The 22,069-nt window shown below is 43.7% G+C and overlaps 1 protein-coding gene across 4 annotated transcripts in view; it reads right to left on the reverse strand.

The window, feature by feature from the left end:
• Nucleotides 1–22,069, reverse strand: part of CACNA1E (calcium channel, voltage-dependent, R type, alpha 1E subunit) — a 456,151-nt gene that overhangs the window by 16,552 nt on the left and 417,530 nt on the right. For 2 of the 4 annotated variants that reach the window (XM_006872551.1, XM_006872552.1), the window contains 9 exons: nt 21,505–21,632; nt 15,807–15,903; nt 13,668–13,773; nt 11,234–11,341; nt 10,923–11,023; nt 10,310–10,416; nt 5,038–5,149; nt 1,796–1,924; nt 552–732 (listed from right to left, as the gene is read on the reverse strand). In XM_006872551.1, the coding sequence (XP_006872613.1) occupies nt 552–732; nt 1,796–1,924; nt 5,038–5,149; nt 10,310–10,416; nt 10,923–11,023; nt 11,234–11,341; nt 13,668–13,773; nt 15,807–15,903; nt 21,505–21,632 (1,069 nt within the window). The remainder of the gene's footprint in view (nt 1–551; nt 733–1,795; nt 1,925–5,037; nt 5,150–10,309; nt 10,417–10,922; nt 11,024–11,233; nt 11,342–13,667; nt 13,774–15,806; nt 15,904–21,504; nt 21,633–22,069) is intronic. The other 2 variants (XM_006872554.1, XM_006872553.1) reach the window with 1 other exon arrangement.

A 22,069-nucleotide genomic window follows, 5' to 3' on the forward strand; every position in this document is an offset into this window, starting at 1 on the left:
AACTGATGGTATATGGAGGGGATTATAATCAATGTAATGAAACAAGTTATATGAATTGTTGAATGTGAAACTTATGATGTGCCCTGTAAACTTTCATTCACTCAATCCACAATAAAAACCTTAAAATAAAATTAAAAAATAAAGTTTAAATAAGAAATACAATTTTAAGTTGCACTGTTTTGGGAGAAATGGAGTTGATGGTCACAGTTCAGCCTGCCCCCTACTAGTTCTCCAATACAATCCCAAGGAAGCCCAGGAGTTTTGCCAATGGCCATTTGGAAATTTCATCTCTGATGATTTCTATATAGTTCTACTCCTGAAGAAAGAAATCTCATCAACATTTTGATGAGTATAGTGAGCTTTGGACTGTCTCAGGATATAAGTCAGATACAGGAACCCTCTTTGGTAAGGGGTATTCTTTCATCCTTCACTATCCTCAAGCCTTATCTTGATCTGAGTTCTGTTTCCAATGATTTGCTGCCATTGTTGAATCAGTCCATCAGGATGGGAGCCCACTGCCTGATCAGAGAAGCAAATGCACAATAGCTCACCTGAGTCAGAGTTCAGGCGATGGGCTGACAGTCTCAGGGAGGAGTGGTAACTCCGGCGACGTGACTTGTAGGTGTTTTCACTGCTTCGCTCCATGGAGAATTCCTCCAACCATGAGGAATTTGAACGCTTATCTCGAATAGTGGAAAAAGAGCGTCTCATGGAGCTAGGGTCTGTCACCACCTGAAAATGTGAACCGCCAGAGGAACACAAGGTCTGGATTAATGGTCAGAAAGAAGTGGTGTTGAGGCTGTTGGAGACTGCAAATTGTAGCCTCGCGATAGCACTTCCTTGAATCCTTCTTGCTCAGACCAGAAAGTGTGTTATGTTAATATAATAGGCACTGGAACTGGTCCAGGTCTTCTTTTGCTCAGGAAAGCAAACAACTTTTGTTCTGAGTGTAGTAGGGCCAAGCCTAGCAAAATGTAGTCAGATAGTACAGACTTCCCACAGAGTCATCTATCAGAGAGGCTTAACTAGGACCCACAGGAATATCAGAGCTACTTTTGAAACATGGGAGAGTAATTGCCACAAACCTACACTGATTGCTAAAAAGTCTACATCATGAAAGAAGCCTGGCTTCACTTTTACTCCCTTGCCTCTCCAGAGAAAGCCTGACCTATTTATTGCATGAGAAGAGGATGCACATGACTTAACAGAGAGGAAGAATACACTACTCTCCTCTACGGTCAGGCCCACCCCAGACCCACCCCAAACGCTGGCATTTGGAGTTGTCACAGATGTCAAAACAGATCCACAAAAACTTCTTGTCTCTGTCAAAATTTGATGTAAGACAGACAGACATCAGAAATAAAGCCAAGTAAACAGACAAAGAAATGAGGCGTGGCCTGCACTGGTTAGGACAAGACAGTCCTGACACAGAGCTGTGTGTAAGTAACCGCATGTGCACTGGGACATCAAGGCAAGGAGAAAAGGAAGGAAAGTGGGAAGGAAAAATAAAACGTATCTCTTGCATGGCTGGTGGAGTCTTGAGAGGGCTTAGCCCATCTGCTGAGAATGATGCATCTCGGTGGCTACGTTGTGTGGTTGGGAATTCCCTGAAAACACATGGAGGAAGAAAAGTCGGCTCTATGAAAGGAGGCCCGTGAGCCAAGCCGTGTTGACAGGAAGGGGATGGGGACAAGTTGAGAGTTCACTTAAAAAATATCAGATATTATTTCATATCCCACCATTTCAATTCAGCCCTGGATGCCACTTTGTATGGTGGGTGGTGATTGCTTTTTACCTGGGGATCCACAGTCAGACGTGGCATAGAGGCTGCCCTCCCAGATCCCTCATGCTCCTGGGTGTCCGAAGGAAGGTAGATGCCATGGTTAGAGGACTGCACGCTTTTTAATTCACTAACCTCTGGCTCCTGGAAATAAACATACAGCCATGCTTGTGGACTTGGTTCTGTTTCATTGTTTCTCCCCTCCAGGGGATATTCTGCTTCTTCCATACCAAGAATGACCTTCAGAAAAGAGACCTGTATCTCGAAGGTCTCAGAGGTGTGTGTGTATGCGTGCCTGCGTGCACATATGTGGTATAAGAGATGTCTCAAACAGACACTCAGGGATATTTTCTAAATTCAAATTCAGTTGAAACTTTTCTTTCTTTTAAAAAATAAACTTCCCTTAACTGAGATTAAGAGGTCAAAGTCATCTCTAGTATCATCTTTTTATTTTTTCCCCTTCATTGAGCAATGCTTCAAATTTTATAGCTTTGTGAAACAAACCATTGCTGGTAATGATACATTTTAGATATGTTAAGTTTGCTTTCTGAGAAATGGTAGAGTTGGGTTTATTCTTTTCATCTAAAGTCGTCTCTCATCCATTAAACAGAAATCCATATTCTAGGAGATGTACCCATTTATGATGTCAGTCTATGTTCTTAAGCCTTAAGATACCTGCTTTTATTAGGCAAGGGTTCTCTTATGATTGAAATCATTATGAAATGTGGTGGGTGGCCATCTGTCAGGAATACTCTAGACTATCATATTCCAATAGAAATATAATGTAAGCCACACATAATTTGAAATTTCATATTAGCCACATTAAAAAATAAAAAAGATAGAATTTTAGTACCAAATCGACCTTAGTAAAGGTCATGTCAACATATATTATAAAAATTAACGATATTTTACACTTTTTTTGTACCCAGTCTTTGACAAATCTTTGACAAGTTTAAGTATGTATTTTATATTTATGTTGTTATGTGCTGTCAAGTCAGGATGACTCACAGTGACCCTGTATAGGGTTTCGAGGAGCAGCTGATGGGTTTGAACTGCTGACCTTCTGGTTCACAGTCCAATGCTTATTCTATAGTGCCACACCACTTCTCAATAAGCACTAGCCATGTTTTAAGTGCTTAGCAGCCACATGTGACTAGTGATTATCATATTCCTGGACTATGCTGCTCTTATCACATTGGACTCTGCTACTCTACACTTTGTTGTTGTTAAGTGCTGTCAAGTCAATTCTGACCCATAGAGACCCTGTACAGGGTTCCTGAGGCTGAAATCTTTACAGGAGCAGAAAGCCTCATCTTTCTCCCACGGAACAGCTGGTAGTTTCAAACTGCTGACCTTAAGATTCGCAGCCTGATTTGTAAACACTACGCTACCAGAGCTCCTTGCTACTCTACTGTAGAACATGAGAAATTTGGACTGGGAATCTCTAAGGCCCTGTCTAACTGGTTATTTTCCTGCTTAAAGAATGTTTGCTTGGTCTATGCATGTGCTCTATACAATTAGCAAGTATCACTGCATAAAGTATGGGGCTGCCTTTGGTTTACAGGGGTCATGTAAACCTAGTAACAACTTGGCTATCTGGAGATAATACCAGAAGAAAAGTGATTTGTTTTTTTTAGGAAATGGCACCCTTAAAGCATGAAGTGTATAAACGTAGGGCATTGCCCAAAGCAGAGGGTTCCTGAGACACCCTTCGGCCTCCATAACCATTTGGCAGAGTGTTTTCTGCTGTGAATTGGGCGAGTGTCTTCCCAGGATAGGTGATGTGTGCACTTGAGGAAGTTGCAGGGTTTGCAGGACATGCTTGATACAGCACACAGGTCTGACTCCAAACAGATGTGGAACAACATTGCAGTCTATGGGTATCAGAGGCCGTGTAAGTCACACGCATACACACACACTCCATATGCACACACACGAGTCAGGGCCACGCCTCAGGACATGGTGTACCAGCCCCATGGATGTCCAGGAGTACACAGTGGTGAGTGTGTCGCACGAGCTGACACCTGAATTACAGACACCAGTACTGACAATGAGATGAACACATATCCAGAGTCCTGGGACTATAGCTCAGTCCTGGAGAATCGGCAGAAATGATGAGAGAATAAAGCAAACTTTCCTGTGAAAGAAAGGACACATTGATTGAGATTTTTCCCACTAGACCCATCACCAGGCAAGCAAGCTGAAGGATGCTGAGAGGCACTTTTAAGAATTAAACTCTGCCCCAATTATCCTTGGACTTTGGGGCTATGTTTCTCAGAGGGAGGGCAGGGAATCACTCCACCAATTCTTACCTCCCTCACCAGAATCACCCTCAAGCAATCCCTCATACCTTGGGGTGTCTTGCCTGACTGTCTCCCTAAACACAACCCTGCACAATTCTCTTTCTCAGCAATCACAAGTAACTAAATCTCTGATTTGTTTGAGTTACTGAAATGCTTTCTCCACCTCTGAATAGTATTCATTTTCCATCAGACATGCACCCACAAGCAGGCAACACCCACACTCCACCTATCACTTCCATTCAGTATAGCTCAGGGGTATACAGTTCAACCTGCCCTCTCTTCTCCAAGCTTTAATTTCATTCAATAGGTCTCAAGAGAATTTAATCATTTATTTTAAGCAGAAACTCATTTTGTGTTCAGCAAAGTGGCTTTAGGACCTGTTAGCATTTTTCTGACCTTGTAGAACTATAGCCCAAAGGCCCCATTTGCCTAAATCCACAAAGAGCAGGAGCTAGAGACTCCTTTGTGCCTCCGGGCAGAGACCTAGTCAGCATCGCACACACTGCTCCCAAGGTTACCACTGTGGGATGTGGGAAGCATTCCTGTGTTCCCAAGAGTAGCACTGGCTACATGAAGCATACGATTAGTGCCGCACTCTTTGATGATTCATCTTAAGCCTCCGTATCAAAGGCAAGATTTTATATGTGACTTTCTGTTCTACTTTGGATGTTCAGAGGTATAAACGAAAGGGGATTGGCCTGGAGCAATATAAGTATCTGCAGCAGGTAAGGGGCCTCTAGGATTGCAAAACCCGAAGAGTGACCATTTGTAAAAGACCATGAGAAACTTAGCTATGAAAGGGATAAAGACAGGAAGTGCCCAGGTTAATTGGCTGGACTACCGGAAATAGTTTTTCTGGTAGATCATGACTATGAAATGAAAGTTGAAAATGTGAGTGGGAGGGATTAGGAAACCAAGAAAGTATTTTCCAGGTCATGTAATTCATTCATTCACCAGAGATTGCTGTTCCTGGAATTGTCCATCATCGGTTGGGTCCATACATGCCAACTGGAATATTTCCTGGGGGGAAAGTGGACTCATTGAAGGGTATCCACTTCGGCCGCTGCTGAAAAGTGATGCCAAGTTCAGAGGGGATGGAAGAGAAAGAGAGAGAGAAACAGTCATGCCATATCTTCTACCACCAATCCCCATTCCAGTCAAGACCTCTTTCCCAGCAAGGGCAACACCTTTTAACCCTGACTGACTTGTAAGCCTGGTCAACTTATAGGTATCTGAGCCCTATGATGCAAGATTTAAAAAATATACTGGAAAAGAGAGAAACTGTTCTTTGCAACTTGTGTTTGGAACCAGTCATCATTCGCTGATGACCAGCATATCTGTGACAGATGACATCATTTGTCACAGCCAGCCATAGGGAATACCAAAGCTAAAATTGTAAACCTGTTTCTGCTTAGTTTCCGTCTTCATTAAACTATGGGACAATGCCATAGTTTAAACAGTGAATAGTTTGTTTCAATGTTAACAGTCATGGTCTTTAAACCCCCCTCCCCCCCAATGTTCTCACTAAGTATATGGTCTTATTGTGCCAACATCCCTGGCCAAATTCAATTCAATTCAATAGTATTGAGAAACCACTCTGCCAGACACTGTCTGTTAGTTCATGAATTGGGTCGAATGATTTCAGAGGAGGTGAAAATGGCAATGAAGGAGGCTACTGAGATGGTAAGAAGACAGGGACAAAGTCTGTCAAGTGTTAGATATCTCAGACTAAAAGTGAGGAGAGTTGTCACAGTGTGCTTGCTATTAAACCATGCTTAGCACCTCCAGACAGAAGTCCTGGTGTGGCGCTGTGGGTTAATGCGCTGGATTACAAAGTCATTTGAACTGTAAGGTCGGCCATTCAAGCTCACCAGTTGCTCCTGGGAAACCCTATTCAGGGTCGCTATGAGTCAGAACCAACTCAACGGCACTCAGCAGAAACAACAACAGGAAGCACCTTCAGACATGCTTAGCCAATGGGATCCACTGAGTTGGTCAGGAGAAAAAGAGGCAGCCAACTTTTCCTGAGTATTTGGCTCCCACTGGCATTCACTGCTGCTAGTACGGCAACAACTACCATTTTGAGCTATTCAAAATCCAAAGGAGGTACAATGATTATGGGAAGTGGTGGGGAGGCAGCTCTAGCAAGGGGAGTAGAGTAAGGAGAGAGCGATGGGACACCATCTCCTCAGTCTTCTGCTCTTGAAAGATCCACTTGAAAGGTGAGTCTGCATCCAAAGAAAAATTTGGGGCTTCAGTAAGGATGTCCAATTACTTAAAAATAATCAGTAGGCACAATCTTACTTAAAGCAGCCTTAGTGGCACAATGGCTAAGCACTCAGCTGGTAACCAAAAGGTCAGTGTTTCAAACTCAAGAGCTACTTCATGAGAGAAAGATGTGGCAATCTGTTTCCAGAAGGATTACAGCCTTTGAAATGCTAATGGAGCTTTTCTACTCTGTTCTCTAGAGTTGCTCTGAGTCCGAATCAACTTGATGGCAACAGGTTTACAGTCTTCCTTAGACTGAGATCACAGGGGAAGATGAGAAGAAAAAAGAATCACCTAACTGGACGCTTGCTAACAGGGAGGGTTTTAGCTGAGTTTTCACAACTGCTACAGAGCCATCTGATACTTAAACAACTGCCTAAAGGTCATCTTCCCCAGTGTACCTCTTCTGAGAAGAACTGGGACAAGATGAGCAGACAATGAGTAACTCTGGTGGACAGGCCCTTTGGAATCACTGAATCACCTCACAGAGCTAAATAATTTAAACCTAGATAATCTCTGGTTTAAATCCTCATCAGGTTTTCATTGTTTTTAGGATTAAGTTCTGAACTCATTCTTTCGTGATCTGCTCCCTGCCGCCTCACCTCGCTTTGCCTCACATTTCCTCCTTGCTCCCTGAATTGCAGACATACCGGTCTTTCTTAGTTGAGTAAGCCAGACTTCTTTTCTGCATTAGGACTTAAATATGCATTGTCCATACTGTCCCCATAGTAAAGAATGCTTTTTTTCAACACCTTCTCTCCCCAACACACTTTTTCTGTGTTATATTGAATTTATTTTTCAGAAGTCTTATTAGGAGTCACCTCCTTAAGGATATCTTCTCTGATCCAACTTTTCCTCTACCTGACCAATGGTCAGCTCTCCCTGTTCCATGTACTCCTATCATGCTATGCTTTCCTTTTTCTCACTCACCAGAAATGCAAAGGATTCACTGAAAATTATCGCCTTTCTTCTTCTGAATAATTGGTTGCATGATGTTTGGTTTTCCATCAGAGGCAGTCTTACTGAGGGCATATCCAGTCAGCTTCACCCCTGCACTCCAAGGGTCATCTTTGATTCCTCATCTTTTCTGCACTACACATAGCAAATTAATCACCAAATCCTATCTACTCTACATTCTAAATCTTTCTCAGATTTGACCACCTTTCTTCATTTAATCGAGACCACACTGAGTTACATAACTGCACTATACTACTAAATAGTGTTCCTGAGTCTAGAATGTTTTCCTTCCAATCATTTCTCCACACTGTGTTTCAGAATGATCTTTTCAAAGCACACATCTGACCACATCACTCAGATACTGAAACCACCATTATTCTAGGACAAAGTCTACCCACTTTAACATGCTTACTGGGCCTTGCAAGGCCTTATCTTTGCTGTCCAAATCCATCACCTGCCACATTCACCCCTGAGCTCTTTGTGCTCTAATTATTCTGATAGATTTGAGGTTCCCCACACTACCACACTTTTTGTCGTCACCTCTCTTAAAGAGATTGGCCCATAAGTCTTAGCTCAAATATTTTTCTTCAGGGAGTATTTCCAAAGTCACAAAAGTAGGTGAAAGTTTCCTTCATTACCACCACAACAGATTCTCCTTTCCCCTGGCAACCTTTATTACGAATCATTTCTTTTTCAAGATTTGTCTTTATGGGACTGTGATCATGTTATTGCTAACTCCCTAGTGCCTGAGCAGATCTTGGTCCTCAATAAATATTGGTCAGATCAATGAATAAATAGATAAATGAGAGATAGACTGAAGTGATCCTGTGATGTGGATTAATTTGCATAACTAATTGTTGAGGATAAAATAAATCTACATGGGGCGTGTGTGTGACTCCATTTCTAAACCCATGAAACACATTGTAATTCCTTCCAATGAGAAGATTCCATGGCCCTGACCATCTCACTTGATCTCCTTTCAGCACCAAAAGACACATCTACTTGTTTTCTGTAGAAAGGAAATTTCACACCCTGTTACCCCATCACACCAAGTTGTTCCAACAAAGCATCCAGGGCCTTGGTCATGTTTTTGGTCTTCTTCTTCCCTCCCAAATGGGTTAGACAGTGACCTCTGAAAACACGGCCTTTCAAAACCAGGTCTTCAAGACCATAGGCAAACATTAGTGGTGCCAGCATCCAAGTGGCCTTCCAACAGAGCTGTCACTCCAAACCCTACATTTCATGTCTCCTGATAACTACTGGTTATACTGGTCCCAGGTTTCATGAAAACTAGCACCAAGTTAAATCCAAACCCTAAAACTCATTTACATTGAGCACAGGGCCTAATACCCTTTGGGTGCTCCATATGTGCTTATTAATAGTAGACAGATAATGTTATAATGAGATATAGATGCTAAAAGGGACCCGTTTTGAAGTTGGGGCTAAGACCTATAACTTGGAAGAAGTAGAAAATTCTTTAATTAGGCTTTTTTAAAAATTTAAAACATAATTTAAATTTTTAAATTTAAATTATTTTTAAATTACTTTTGGCCTGAGCTTTGCTCGTTACAGATACCACCGTATGAACTATATTCTGACTCATGGTGTCTCCATGTGTGTCAGAGTAGAACTGTGTTCCACAGGGTTTTTGAGGGCTCATTTTTCAGGAGTAAAGTGCTTGGCCTTTTATCTGAGGAGTCTCTGGGAAGACTTGAACTGACAACCTTCTAGTTAGCAGCATAATGTACTCTAGGCTAATGTCAATCAAGGACTCCAACAATGATACACCAAATCAAATCAGTTTGCCATCAAGTCAATTCTAACTCATGGTGACACCCTGTGTGTCAGAGTAGAACTGTACCCACATAGGGTTTTCAAGGAAACAGACTGCTAGGCATTTCTTCTGAGGCATCTCTTATTGGATTTAAATGATCAGTTCAAAAGTTAGCAGATGAGTGCTTAACCATCTGCACCATCCAGGCACTCCTACCATGTTATACCCACCCAACAGCCACCCTGAGTTGATTCTGCCTCATAAACACCCTGTATAGATTTTCTGAGGCTGTACATATTTACAGGAGCAGAAACTCTCATCTTTCTTCTACAGAGTGACTGGTGGGTTTGAACCGCCCACCTTGCAGTTAGCCAGCCAGTGCTTATCCAACAATACCACCAGGGCTCCTTTACTGTGGTATTGTTGTTGTTATGTGCTGTGGAGTTAATTCCAACTCATAGCAACCCTGTACAGGGTTTCCAAGGCTGTGAATCTTTATGGAAGCAGAACGCCTCATCTTTCTCCCATGGAACAGCTGGTAGTTTCGAACTGCTGACCTTGCGGTTTGCAGCCCGATTCGTAACCACTACGGTATAGTGAGTCTGAAATAACTGCTTGTTTTGTTTTTTAGTTCAGATTCTTATTATCCTTTGGACAACTTTTGAATGTCTTTCAGCCTCCAGTTTCTTCATTTTTAAAATATGAACACTTCTATGTAATTCCATGGTCTTGTAGTAAGAATGAAGATAATGCCTCTAGAAGTGCCCACCATAGGGAACATATTCAGTAACAGGTGGTTCTCCTCCTCCTTTTCATTCAGCAAACATTGTTTTCTATAGATAGGAGAATTCACAATAAGTGAGGGAAGTTATTTCCTAGGAGGATACTAGCTTTGCAGAAAAGTGGTCAGAAAGAATTATGATGAGAAAATGAACATTCTTCACAACAAAACTATAATTATGATTCCAGTATATTAAAAGCCAATCAAAGCTTCCTGCTTCCCTCGTCCATTCACAGTGCTCACTGCCCCCAGGTCCGGACACCATCCTAAACTCATGGGTAGTCTGCTCTTCACCTACTGAAAAGATGCCAAAGGACGTCTCAACTTTGGAAAAAGGATGAGATTAGCATTTTTCTGGTGCTCGTGGGCATTAGCTTGATGTGTCTGCACAATAGCAGGTGTGACAGGACACATGCTGGGGAACTGCACCCGTCAGTGATACTCACAGGCCTCCAACTGTGTCCTGTTGAAGGTAAGGCAGACTTTTGGCATTAGCAATGATCTCCTGAGGCAGCGATGAAGGCTCCATGCGCTGGAACATGGGCGCATTTTTCTGTGTAAAAGGTGGGGAGGAGGGAAAAAAAAGTACTCGGATTACTTGGTGGGAGTTGCTGCTGATGGGAGGTACCATTTACCTGGGTAAACCAGAATTACGACTGGTACCTTTTAAAGCATTACTGTTGAGAACATATATAGCAAAACATTCACCAGTTCTACACTTCCTACATGTAGCATTTAGTGATTACATTCTTCAAGCTGTGCAACCATTTGTATCCTCCTTTCTCTGGTTTAAAAACCCCAACAGATTCTAATGACTGATACCTTTTCATTCAAGCATTTTTAACGTTTGTTCCAGCATTCTTGGGCCCATAGTTTCCAATTGCAGACATCACTAGGATGTTCCTGGGTCCTGTGCCCTTTAGTTCTGCTTTTAAACCATTGCAGGTCTCAGGCCTCAGAGGTCCACAGGTCTGTCCCTGTGGGAGCCCTCCAGGGCCTCCTCGTATCTCTACTGTATCTTATGTCCCTCCCAGCCACCATGCTGTGGTTGACCTTCACCTGTTCCTCCAGCTGCTGCCTTTGCTTCTTCACCTTACTTTGCTTGTAGTAATCCATGATCATCATTGCTGCATAGATTTTGCCCACGGTCAGATCAGAGGCTAAAACACAAATGTGGTACAGTATGAACTGGGAGGGAGGGACGTGATGCCTCACCAGCCCTGTTCCCCACTCTCTGAAGCAGGTTTGCACCACTCATTCACCTATCCCTCTTATCTGCCAGGCACTGTACTAGGCACATGAAGAGTCCCTAACTCTATCCTTGGGGAGCAGAGAGCTAGACACTCAAGTACCCAGGACGAGCCCCATACCTTTGGGCATGGGCACAAGCAGATCCAGCATCTTTTGCGACAGGTGAGGCCAGATGGCCAGGGTCTCCTTTTGGAGCTCCGAATCGAGCTGCTGCCTGTCTGCACCACCTGGAATAAGATACATTATTAATAAATAAAATACAACAGGCACCGGAATAACAATGACTGAGGGAGTTGGTGAGGGTAGGAGCTGACTCAGCAGGGCATCTCATATTTTGAGAAAAATTCTTGGCATTTAGTGACAGTGGATCTTCAACACCAGGTCTTTCTGCTGAAGAAGCAGAACAGATTTGGCTTACATTTCCAATGACTCAGGGCTATCCTGCCACAGAGATCCAAGGTCCCAAGACCAAGATCAACTTTGCTTTTCTCTGTTTAAAAGCCTCCCAAGTGCTCAGCTCATCAGAAAGCAAGATGAAAATAGTCACAGCCAAGCCTCCTCTTTTTAAGTCCTTTTAAGAGGACTTAAAATATTTACTGATGAAGATCAAAGAGCACAGCCTTCAGTATGGATTACATCTCAGTGTAAGGAAAACAAAAATCCTCACCACTGGACCAATAAACAACATTTTTATCAATGAAGAAAAGACTGAAGTTGTCAAGGACTTCATTTTTTTTGGATCAACTATCAACACTCATGGAAGCAGCAGTCATGAAATCAAACAATGTATTGCATTAGGCAAATCAGCTGCCCCAAACCTTTTTAAAGTGTTGAAGAGCAAAGATGTCAGCTTCAGGACTAAGGTGCACCTGACCCAAGCCATGGTATTTTCAATAACCTCACATGCATGCGAAAGCTCAACAGTAAATAAGGAAGACCATAGAAGAATTGATACTTTTGAGTTATGCTGTTGGAGGAGAATATTGAAAGTGCCATGAGCTGCCAAAAGAACCAATAGATCTATGTTGGAAGAAGGGCAGCCAGAGTGCTCCTTGGTGGCCAGTATGGCCAAACTTCATCTCACATACTTTGGACATACTGTCAGGAGGGACCAGTCTCTGGAGAAGGATATCATGTTTGGTAAGGTGGAGGGTCAGAGAAAAAGAGGAAGACCACCAGCGAGATGGATTGGCCAAGTGACAGCATCAATGGGCTCAAGCGTGGCAACAATTGTGAGGTTGGTCCAGGATCGGGCAGTGTTTTGTTCTGTTGTGCACAGGGTTGCTATGAATTAGTACTGACTCGATGGTACCTAACAACAAGTCTCCTCTACCTCATTATACGTTCAGAAGGTCTTTCAGTGATACCGGACTCCATGGTCACAGAGACCCAATTTAAAAAAGAATCTGGATCTGGTAAGAGCAGGAAGGCCAGCGGTCCATCTAGAAGCAGCAAACCTCTTCTCTCCTAAGTCACTAAATCAGAAGTCTAGACAAGCAATGGAGCATGGTAGCCTCTAGGAGAGCAGCTGCTCCAGATACCTTCTGAGACTTTAGAGAAGCGACACCATAGAATAAGAAGCATAGATAGAATTCATTTGCTCAATAAACAAGTAACTAGGTACTAATAAACAACAAACAATAAACTATGTACCAGGCACTGAAGACAACATGCTCTTAAAGCAGTAAAGAACCTTGGAGATTATGAAGCCAATCATTTTACCAGGAGGAAATGGCAAATATTAGAATTCTTGAGTCTCAGAAGTGAAACTAACAGCAGTGCATTGTGGTGTGATCAGCCAGATGGATGGATGTGCAATTATCTTCATCCTCCACCACCTTCCATGAGTTGCTCCAGAATCCTTTCCTTTCTTTCTTTTCTTTCCAAAGCAAAGATATCAGTTTGAGGACTAAAGCATGCCTGACCCAATCTATAGTATTTTCAATTGACTCACATGCAGGTGACATTTGGACAATGAATAAGGAAGACTGTGGAAGAATTGATGCATTTGAATTACAGTGTTGATGTAGAATGTTGAAAGCACCATGAACTGCCAAAAGAACAAACAAATCTATCTTGGAAGAAATATAACCAGAATGCTCCTTAGAAGCCAGGATGGAACAACATCGTCCGTGGGCATGTTGTCAGAAGGGACAAGTCCCTGGAGAAGGCCAATGTATTTGGTAAAATGGGGAATCAGCAAAAAAGAGGAAGGAAGGTCCCCAAAGAGATGTATTGACACAATGGTAGGAACCATGAGCTCAAACATAAAAACAGTTGTGAGGACAGCACAGGACTATGTAGTGTTTAGCTCAGTGGTGCATAACTTTGGTATGAGGTGAACTGATTTGATGGCATCTAACAAAACATGGTGTCTCGGTGTGGTACAGGATAATGCGCTGGACCCAAAATCAGTTTGAGTCACAAGATAGATGGTTCTAACCCACCAGCGGCTCCTCAGAAATCCTATGCAGGTTTGCTATGAGTCAGAATCGACTCGACGGTACTTAACAACAACAAAACAAAACTAAGCTAAACAAAAAACAAGATTACCTTTTGCAATTTTGATGTCCAAAGCTGTCCGGATCAAAGCCATGAGTGTGGAGGTGAAGTGAACCGTCATGTCCTCAGCTACTGGCATATTCATCAGCACCAATCTCTGTGTGAAAGAGAGAAGAGAAACAGCAGGCCAAAACACATATGGAAAGACGCCTTGGTGAGAAGGGATGGAAAATGCAGAGGTCAAATGCACAGACAAAAAAGAAGGGCAAGGATTTCCCACCACTTCCCCAGGCCTACTCTCCCTACTTCTCACTTAAGGCTCATTTGCTGCTATTTTATTCCCCTAGGGAATGATTCCAAATTCCAAGGAACAAGGTTCCCTAGTCATTCTGTAGGACTCCCCCAGGGTCCTAAGAATGTCTTTGATAGGGGTGGAAAGTGATTTCTAAGAGAAGTGGTTCAGGGGAAAGAGTCAGCTCTGGGAGGTGACTTCATCCCTTGTTTTAAGACAGCTCCACATCTCCACTTGTTGCATGAACACCCCAAAACTCAGATGGAAAGACAGTGAAGGGGGAGGTTTTGCTTTGCTTATCTGACTTGAGAGATGCATCCTGGTGCCCCCTTTTTGAGTCTTGAAAAGATGAAATTTGCCAACACATGGTTGAACATGCATAAGTCCAACTTATCCAAAGGATGAGGTGAATCGGGATGGAAAAAGGTGGAGTGCAAACAGGGTCTTGGGGAAGAAGGATGGGAGAGCAGAGTGACAAGAATGCAAGAAGGGTGACAAAGGCAAGAGCAGAGTGGGCAGGCCTTGTTCCTTTCACCCAAGCTAAGGGATCAAACGGAAATGGCCAAATCCACTTTCCAGAGAGTATCTTGCTTTTGGAATTCATGTGACCTTTTTCTTCAGTCCCACACCCTTTGTACCACCAAGCTTCATCCCAGGAATGCAAAGGACTCAGGGCCACATTCCACTACCTGATGCTTTTGGATGTGGTCATCACAAGCAAAAAAGATGGCAGCCAGTAAGCTGTGTATGAGGGGCCATGCATGGTCCAAGTTCAATAAGATGCTCTCTGGAGCTAGATAAACTGGAGGTAGCAGCAAAAGGTCCTCTGGCAGAACCACCAGCCTGGCTGGGAGGGAAGTGTCTCCTCCTCAGGGAGGGTCTCTAATGCTCCACTGGGACATCTCACCTAACCCTATTCCATGCACATGGTGTCTTTGAGTGTAAAGACAGTTTGTTACTTGCATCTGAGTCCTATCTACACATTGCTTAGTGCATTCCTAAATGAATGAAAGAACTCCAGAGTTCTGGATCAGTTTGAAAAACCAAAGGGAATTAATAGCAATAATTATTAATGTGTAAAGGCAAACAATCCAGGACCCAAAGCTATGAGCATCCCAATGGGAGATGACCCCAATGTGCACTGCTGCTCTGAGCAAGCCAGGGAGAAATCCACCCATAGCACCAGAGCCAGGCCCCATGCCTCAGTGTTACCAATGAGGTGACTCTAATACTGAATGCAGCTTGTGCCCATCATCAGTCTTTCCCTTGAGTATTTCCAAGAGAACTGGCTAGCTGGGATGAGAGATAAAACTGCATCCCAGACTCCGCTGTGGGACAGAAGACACATTCCTTTTTCTCCTAATACCTAGAAAGAACCTCTACCATGGTTCCTTCCTATGTTATGGAGGAAGAAATTTGTTTCAAAAAGTTTCTTCTTGAACCATGTTCAGAGGAATTTCTGCAGTATTCCTTAGCTTATACGGTTGAAGGTATTTCTTTTTTTATAATCTCTAATAGCTGATGTGCTGTAGGCTTCCTTATTGTCTATATAGGCTATCCCACAGGCCAACACTGTCTCCTCTAAAATGCAGCACACCGCTTAATGCTTCCTTTCAAGAAACCCATTCATAAAAAGCCACACACTTGTAGAACCACAAAATAACACACCTTAAAAAAAAAAACCCTCAATTTTGAATAATATTGCAAACCATCCCTTGTATTATTTGATGATGTCATCCTTCTGTGAACTTTCTGACTCATTCAGTCCATCACTGCTTTTTTTTCTGAGTCCCTTCCTCCTCCTCCCCAGCCCAGGCTCCTCCCATGTTCTGGCCTCCCCACACTGAGTCCCGTGTCCTGTTGGTCTCTAGCCCAGAACAAAGGAAGGGGTGGTCTACCTTATATGCCACTTTGGAGGGACATCTCTTGCCGAGGCCTAGCGGTGGTGACATGAGAGTCAGCATTTCATACATCTCAGTGTAATGGATACGGCCACTGCTCATGGAGGGGTGGTCAGTTGGGATGGGGTGGGGTGGCAGGGCAGGAAAGGTGGCAGGGCAAGGAAAGGAAGTTGGGAGAAGGATGCAGACAGGGAAGAGAGGATAACAGGCATTCCCAGAGAGCAAAATATAAACAAACAAACAAATAATACAGAAAAACAAGAGAAGAAAAACAAAACAAAGTGGACAAACAGGAAAAGAATAGGAAACCTGTTAATCAAGGCAGATCATACATGTGACTATCGTGGTGCAGGTTTATATCACACCCCACACAGACCCGGGAACACTGGCAAGACCTTTTGGTCCCTCACTCTCCGTGTTACCGTCATTAGGACTCATTTTCTTCTGGATGAGCAGGACCCTGACTTTGCTTCATCCAAGCTTGATACAACTCAAGGTTGGTCTGAATTCCCAGGGCTGTGTACAAGTGGTATAAACTGGATAGACGGTGCTCCAGCAATGGGTTGGAATTTACAGCCCTGGCTGGGATTGATGTGCCAGGCAAGAAGTTAGGCCTTTCTCTTGCCCTGAACCCACAGGTGGAACATCGTGGATCCCCCCTCTGCGGTGTGTTTGCAGCAGGAGGCAGTGTCTTGCATAGAGAGTGGTGGGCTGTGGTTGCTGGTCCAAGAGTCGGCCCAGTTGCTTCCACCTGGCTCTGTGGAGAAGAGTGCTCTTATTCCCCAGCATGCACCAGGTCAATGGCATGCTGGGGACAGAGGAACAAAACCTGGAGGGGGGAGAGCCTCTTACATGCCATGCTGTCCTCCCGGCTCTCCCCACATGCGGCTGCAGGTTTCACCTGGGTGGAGTTTAAAGAGTCTCAGCAGAGGCAGCTGTTCAGCCTCATAAGTATGGAAATCACTTGTCCCCATCCCAAGCCAGCTCCCTTCCATTGTCCAGGCTGGCCCCCATCCTGGGTCTGTGGCTTCTTCCAGCTGCCTGGGCTGTGCTATGGCTGGGGAGACCACACTCCCTCCTATAGCACCCACAAAGTTTTCTTATCTAGCGGGCCTGGCAATGCTGCTGGGATGTTACAGCATTCTCAGGAAAAGATGGAGCTGGAGAGAGAAGTCCTGCATGCCCCTGAGCAATGTCCTTGGTCTCAAAAACAACCAGTGGCTTGGCAAAAATGACAGACCCCACAGCCCCATTACGCCAGGTATCTGCTCAGTAGCTCTTTTTTATCTACAGAGACTTTTCCAGACTCTCTGCTCTACTGAAATGTTCACACACTCCCAAGACTATGCCTCTTGAACCTACTCTTATTTCTTCCCTAGTCCTTGGTTCTTCACCTCTTTTCTGTCTCACATCCCATATTATTCCAGCCCAAAGTCCCCAAGGAGAATGCCTAGAATCACACTTGGATACATTATATATGTGGTGATGATGTCATTTTGCCAAAATGTGGGATTCTGTCTCCAGTGAAGGGAAACCAGAACTCTTTGCTGGAGTGAAAAGACTTCTGTATTCTCTAGAGCTCTAGAGATGAAAGTGGAGTGGACAGTATGTGCGTGTGCACAAGTGTGTACATGTGTAAGAAAAGTGAGAGAGAGCAAATCAGTCTGCATTATAAAGTCGTGAACTCTTTTCTGCCTTCCCCTCAAATGAGCCCCTCTTCTTTCTGTTACAGCTGCTGGTTCTGGGAGTGTTTGGACCTCTTTAAACTCAAAGGAAAGCCACATGAAGGTTCCCTCGTGTAGCGCAGTGGTGGTGGAGCAGAGGAGGGCAGGAGGGGTTAGATGTTGTAGCCCACTGCCGATCATGGCTGGGGACTGGGAGGCAAACCTTGCAAGCCACCCTGTAGGGGCAGTTCTCTCCCAGGCCCAGAGGAGGCGAGATCACCCGCACTAATTTGTACATATCCTTATACGGGATCCTGCCGCTGTAAAGGAAGCACACATGGGTTAATAGGACACTCAGAGAAGGTGGGAAAGGAATGGCAGCGTAGCCATGAAGGGGATGCCTGGGAAGGGAAACAGCAGCCGCCTCTCATGGGTCCAGCAGAGCCAGGCTGGGAGAGACTGAGAATCATATGCACCAAAGAACCATCACTGCTGAACTGCATCACCCCCAATTTTCTAAGGAAATCAGAGCCCATCCAATGCAAAGAAACTTCTTTATTGCCCCAAAGTGCCCCAAGATACATATCTAGCCATGTTGTTGTTATTGTTGTGTGCCACTGAATTGATTTCAACTCAAAGTGACCCTATAGGTCAGAGTAGAACTGCCTATAAGGTTCCCATGGCTGAAATTGTGAATGGAAGCAGACTGCCACATCTTTCTCCTAAGGAAGGCTGATGGGTTCAAACTACCAATCTTTTGGTTAGCAAATAAATGCTTAAGCACTGCACACCAGGGCTTCTTTATCTAGCTATATAGGCAGAAGCCAGATGGAGGCCTCTAAGAAGCAGGCATGGCCATTCACCAGTGCCTCTGACAGCTGTCAGGTGCAGATGTCAGGCTGACTGAAGTGGACAGCTGAACTGTTTGCTTTTCACAGTCACTGATTACAACCAGTTACTCAGACCCGCTTGTCAGGGGCAGTGGGAAGCCAGTGTCGTTCTGAAGACTGTGAGAGACAAATTTCCCATTAGGCTAATTAGTAAGGAGCACTGTTGGCACGAGGGGATTTGCAAAGGGCTTTGCTTCTCTTTGTGACAGATTTTTCCTCCTGGTTCAGCTTGGGCAAGTGCTTTTCTACTCCGTGGGAGCCCGCTGGGATCTGTGTTCTGAGAGCAGCCTGGGAGGGGGCCATGTCTAGCCTCTCCCAGTTCCAGTGCAGTGCATGTTAGCCAATCCCATCATAATTCCAAGAGCAATGTGATTGATCATACCGACTCCCTTTTACAAGAGCCTGCTACAGATTTCTGGCAGAATTTCACAGTAGATCCATTTCTAGTCATGGGGGAATTGGCAGAACTTGTGTGCCCTATACAGGAATCCTGGGTTTGACTCCTTTCCAGTTCGCCTCATCCACACCCACCACTCATCTGTCAGAGATGACTTGTTTGCCGCTATGAGGCTGAACACGTTCCAGTGGAGCTTCCAGACTAAGATAGAGTAGGATGAAAGGCCTGGTGATCTACTTCCAAAAATCAGCCAGTGAAAACCCTATAGACCACAAAAAAATCTGCTCTATAATCAATCACAAAGGTGGCACAGGACTGGATAACATTTAATTCTGTTGTGGGGTCTACATGAATCAGGGGCTGACAACTATACATTTCCAGTAGCTTCAAATATCTGCCTTATCAGAAGCCAGAAAAAGAGTGTAACAGGCCCCGATTCTGCAGGTTTGAATGAACCCTAGTACAGGCAGGGTTTCCAATGGAAATTATAAATCAGGTCTCTCGATCTCTGGGCATCCAGTCCTGGCCAGCAGCCATCTCTAGACTAGTGTTTTGCCCTCTTTCTAGTCTTTTCCTGATTTGGTGTTGTTTACTTCTAGTGTTTCAAATAGCAACTCAGCAATGCATCTACATTTCTGACTCTTGAGAGGCAACTGAATCATGCATTCTTTTATTTTGTTTCTTAGTGAGATCAGAAAGTGGATGGACTGGCAGTAGCAATAGGGTGATGTTCTTTGCAACCTATAATCAGGCTTCCTTTTGAGTACATTGGCTCGCTTGACTCTTGTTAGCTGTTTTCCCCCTCATCTTATAGAGAACGCCGAGGACATGAATAAGAATTAGTTTCAGTGTGAATTTCGTATCAGATATGAAGATGGTTCTCTGTTATCATTTGGCGCTCACATTTCACATGTATGAGTCTCATGATTAATCCTCATGGAATCATTTCTTTCCAGCAGCTGGAATGAGCGGAGAGGAGCATGTCTAGGAGCATGCGTGGCACTTGAATCCAAAGATTACATGAAATCATAGGAAGCTGGGATCTCTGAGAGCCAATGACATCTTAGTGAACCTAGGTGTGTAATAAACATCTCTGCTAGCAGAGGTCTCCCATCACAGGTGAATGAAAAGGCCCCTTCCTAGGCTCACTAACCTCATGGCTATCCATGCTTTATAGGTATTGATTTTCCATAGATTCCAGTGCACTCCCATATGGTATTGCAATTATATTACTAATTATATATAGACTTTGAAATAATCCTCAAATATATCCTTAGAAATAGGTATCATTATCACCAGCTTACAGGTGAGGGAGCTCAGAGGAGTGAAGTGACCTGTCCACGGCCAGATGCCTGGCTGCATTCCTCTCTAACACACTGCCATTTGCTAGTTAAGGAGGCTACACCCAGAAAGCAGAAGATGTTGCTCAGCCATCCTAACACGCATGACTTAGTGAACTCTGGGCCCTAAGTCATGATTACTGAGGAGAGCAAGAATTTGGATTAACTTTTCCAACCCCTTGAGCAGCGATCCAAGTTCAACAGCCTCATAGGAGGGCAGGTTTTGAGAACAGTCTCAATTATGAAGGAGTTCCAGGTGGAAGCAACATGGCCCATCCCTGTAAAGGCTGATGATATTTCTTGAATCATTTTCAGAGGGAGAACAGAATGAGCATACTGGTAAGTTAGGTTCTAAAGCATCTTTTCTGACAACCTGGGACAGCAAAGTTCACGTGCTGTATGTTAAAACAGAGGTGGACAAAACTTTTCTGAAAAAGGTCAGATAGTAAATATTTTGGAATTTGTGGGACATACCATAATTGTCACAAATTACACTGTAAAGAAAGTAGTCATGTTGTTGTTGTTGCTAAGTTCCGTTGAGTTGGTTCTAACTCATAGTAACCCTGTATAATGTTTCCAAGGAGAGGCTAGTGGGTTTGAACTGCCAACTTTGTGGTTATCCAGTGCTTATTCTACAGCACCACACCAAGACTCCTAAGGGAGTCACAGACAATAATAAATAAATGATTGTGATTGTGTCACAACAAATGCTGATAAAAATTTGGTGATGGGCCAAATTCAGTCGAGAGATTATACTTTGCCAACTTTTTCTCTAACGCCCAGAAAGCACCACATACTTCAGAACAAATGGACAGTGAAGAGATTCAGGGAGGTTATCCCTGCAAATTCCTGAAATTTCATTCAGTTCCATGCAATGAAACCCAAGTGCTTAACAGAACTGTTGGAAGAACAACTTGCTTGTTTTTTTAATATAATTTCAGAGTTACCTCAAATCATACCTGTTGGAAGGTATGAAAGAAATAAACTATTAATGTCATTGACTCTGGTGACCAGATGTCCAGCTGGCCTAGAAAACATAATAAAACCCTCTTGTGGCTCAAAGGAGACCATTAATTATTGGCAGGAGGTGAAGTGAGCAGCACCTGGGAGGATTTACCCAAACACACTGAGGTGAGGTCTGAGTGAACGGATTGATAGGAAAGGAAAAAGCCTCTCACAGAAGGAAAGAGAAGGAAGTAAAGGAAGATAAAAAGACGAGTCTTTTGTGGCTGGCTTGATAACAGAGACAGAAGACTGAGCTACTTACTCAGGCCAACACTAAGAAGAATCTCCTTTCCTTCTGTAAGAAGCAAGTATTTGGGTGGCTCTAATTACACACTTTTCCTTGAGAACTCCAGAGGTCCTGGATATGGGCCCTCTGGGGTGGCCTAGAAGTCTACGCACCATGCAGCTCTGTCATACTCCGCCCAGATGCGGACGAATTCGTCCAAGTGATGAGGTCCCAGGATGGAGGAGTCTCGAGTCAGGTACTCAAAGTTGTCCATGATGACAGCCACAAACAGGTTGAGCATCTAAAGGGTGAGGAGGAAAGGAAGGGTTAAGAGAAACCTAAAGCAGAGCAAAGGAAAGAGAAAACCAGGCTTTAAAGCAAATAAAGAATTCAAAAATGGGTAATGTTCAAGTTTCCAACTAAAACAATGATGATCTTGCGTAATGCAGCACATTTTCATTATTTGTGCCTCAACTTTCTCATCGTGTGAGACTTACTACTTCAATTTTCTATGTTCCTTTATGGGCTTGGTGATAGAAACAATGCAAAAGATCACTGAGATAAGAATTTTTGCAAGACCAATCAATGACTTATTCAGTGCAAACACAGTTTTTGAATAATATAAACAGCAACTATATACACAGACCTCACTGGATAGGGCACACAGAATCAAACTGACTACACTTCTGTAGAAAGAGACAATGGAGAAGTTCAATGTGATCAGCCAGAACAAGACCA

Source organism: Chrysochloris asiatica, unplaced genomic scaffold, assembly GCF_000296735.1.
Source record: "Chrysochloris asiatica unplaced genomic scaffold, ChrAsi1.0 scaffold00203, whole genome shotgun sequence".
NCBI classification, from domain to species: Eukaryota; Metazoa; Chordata; class Mammalia; order Afrosoricida; family Chrysochloridae; genus Chrysochloris; species Chrysochloris asiatica.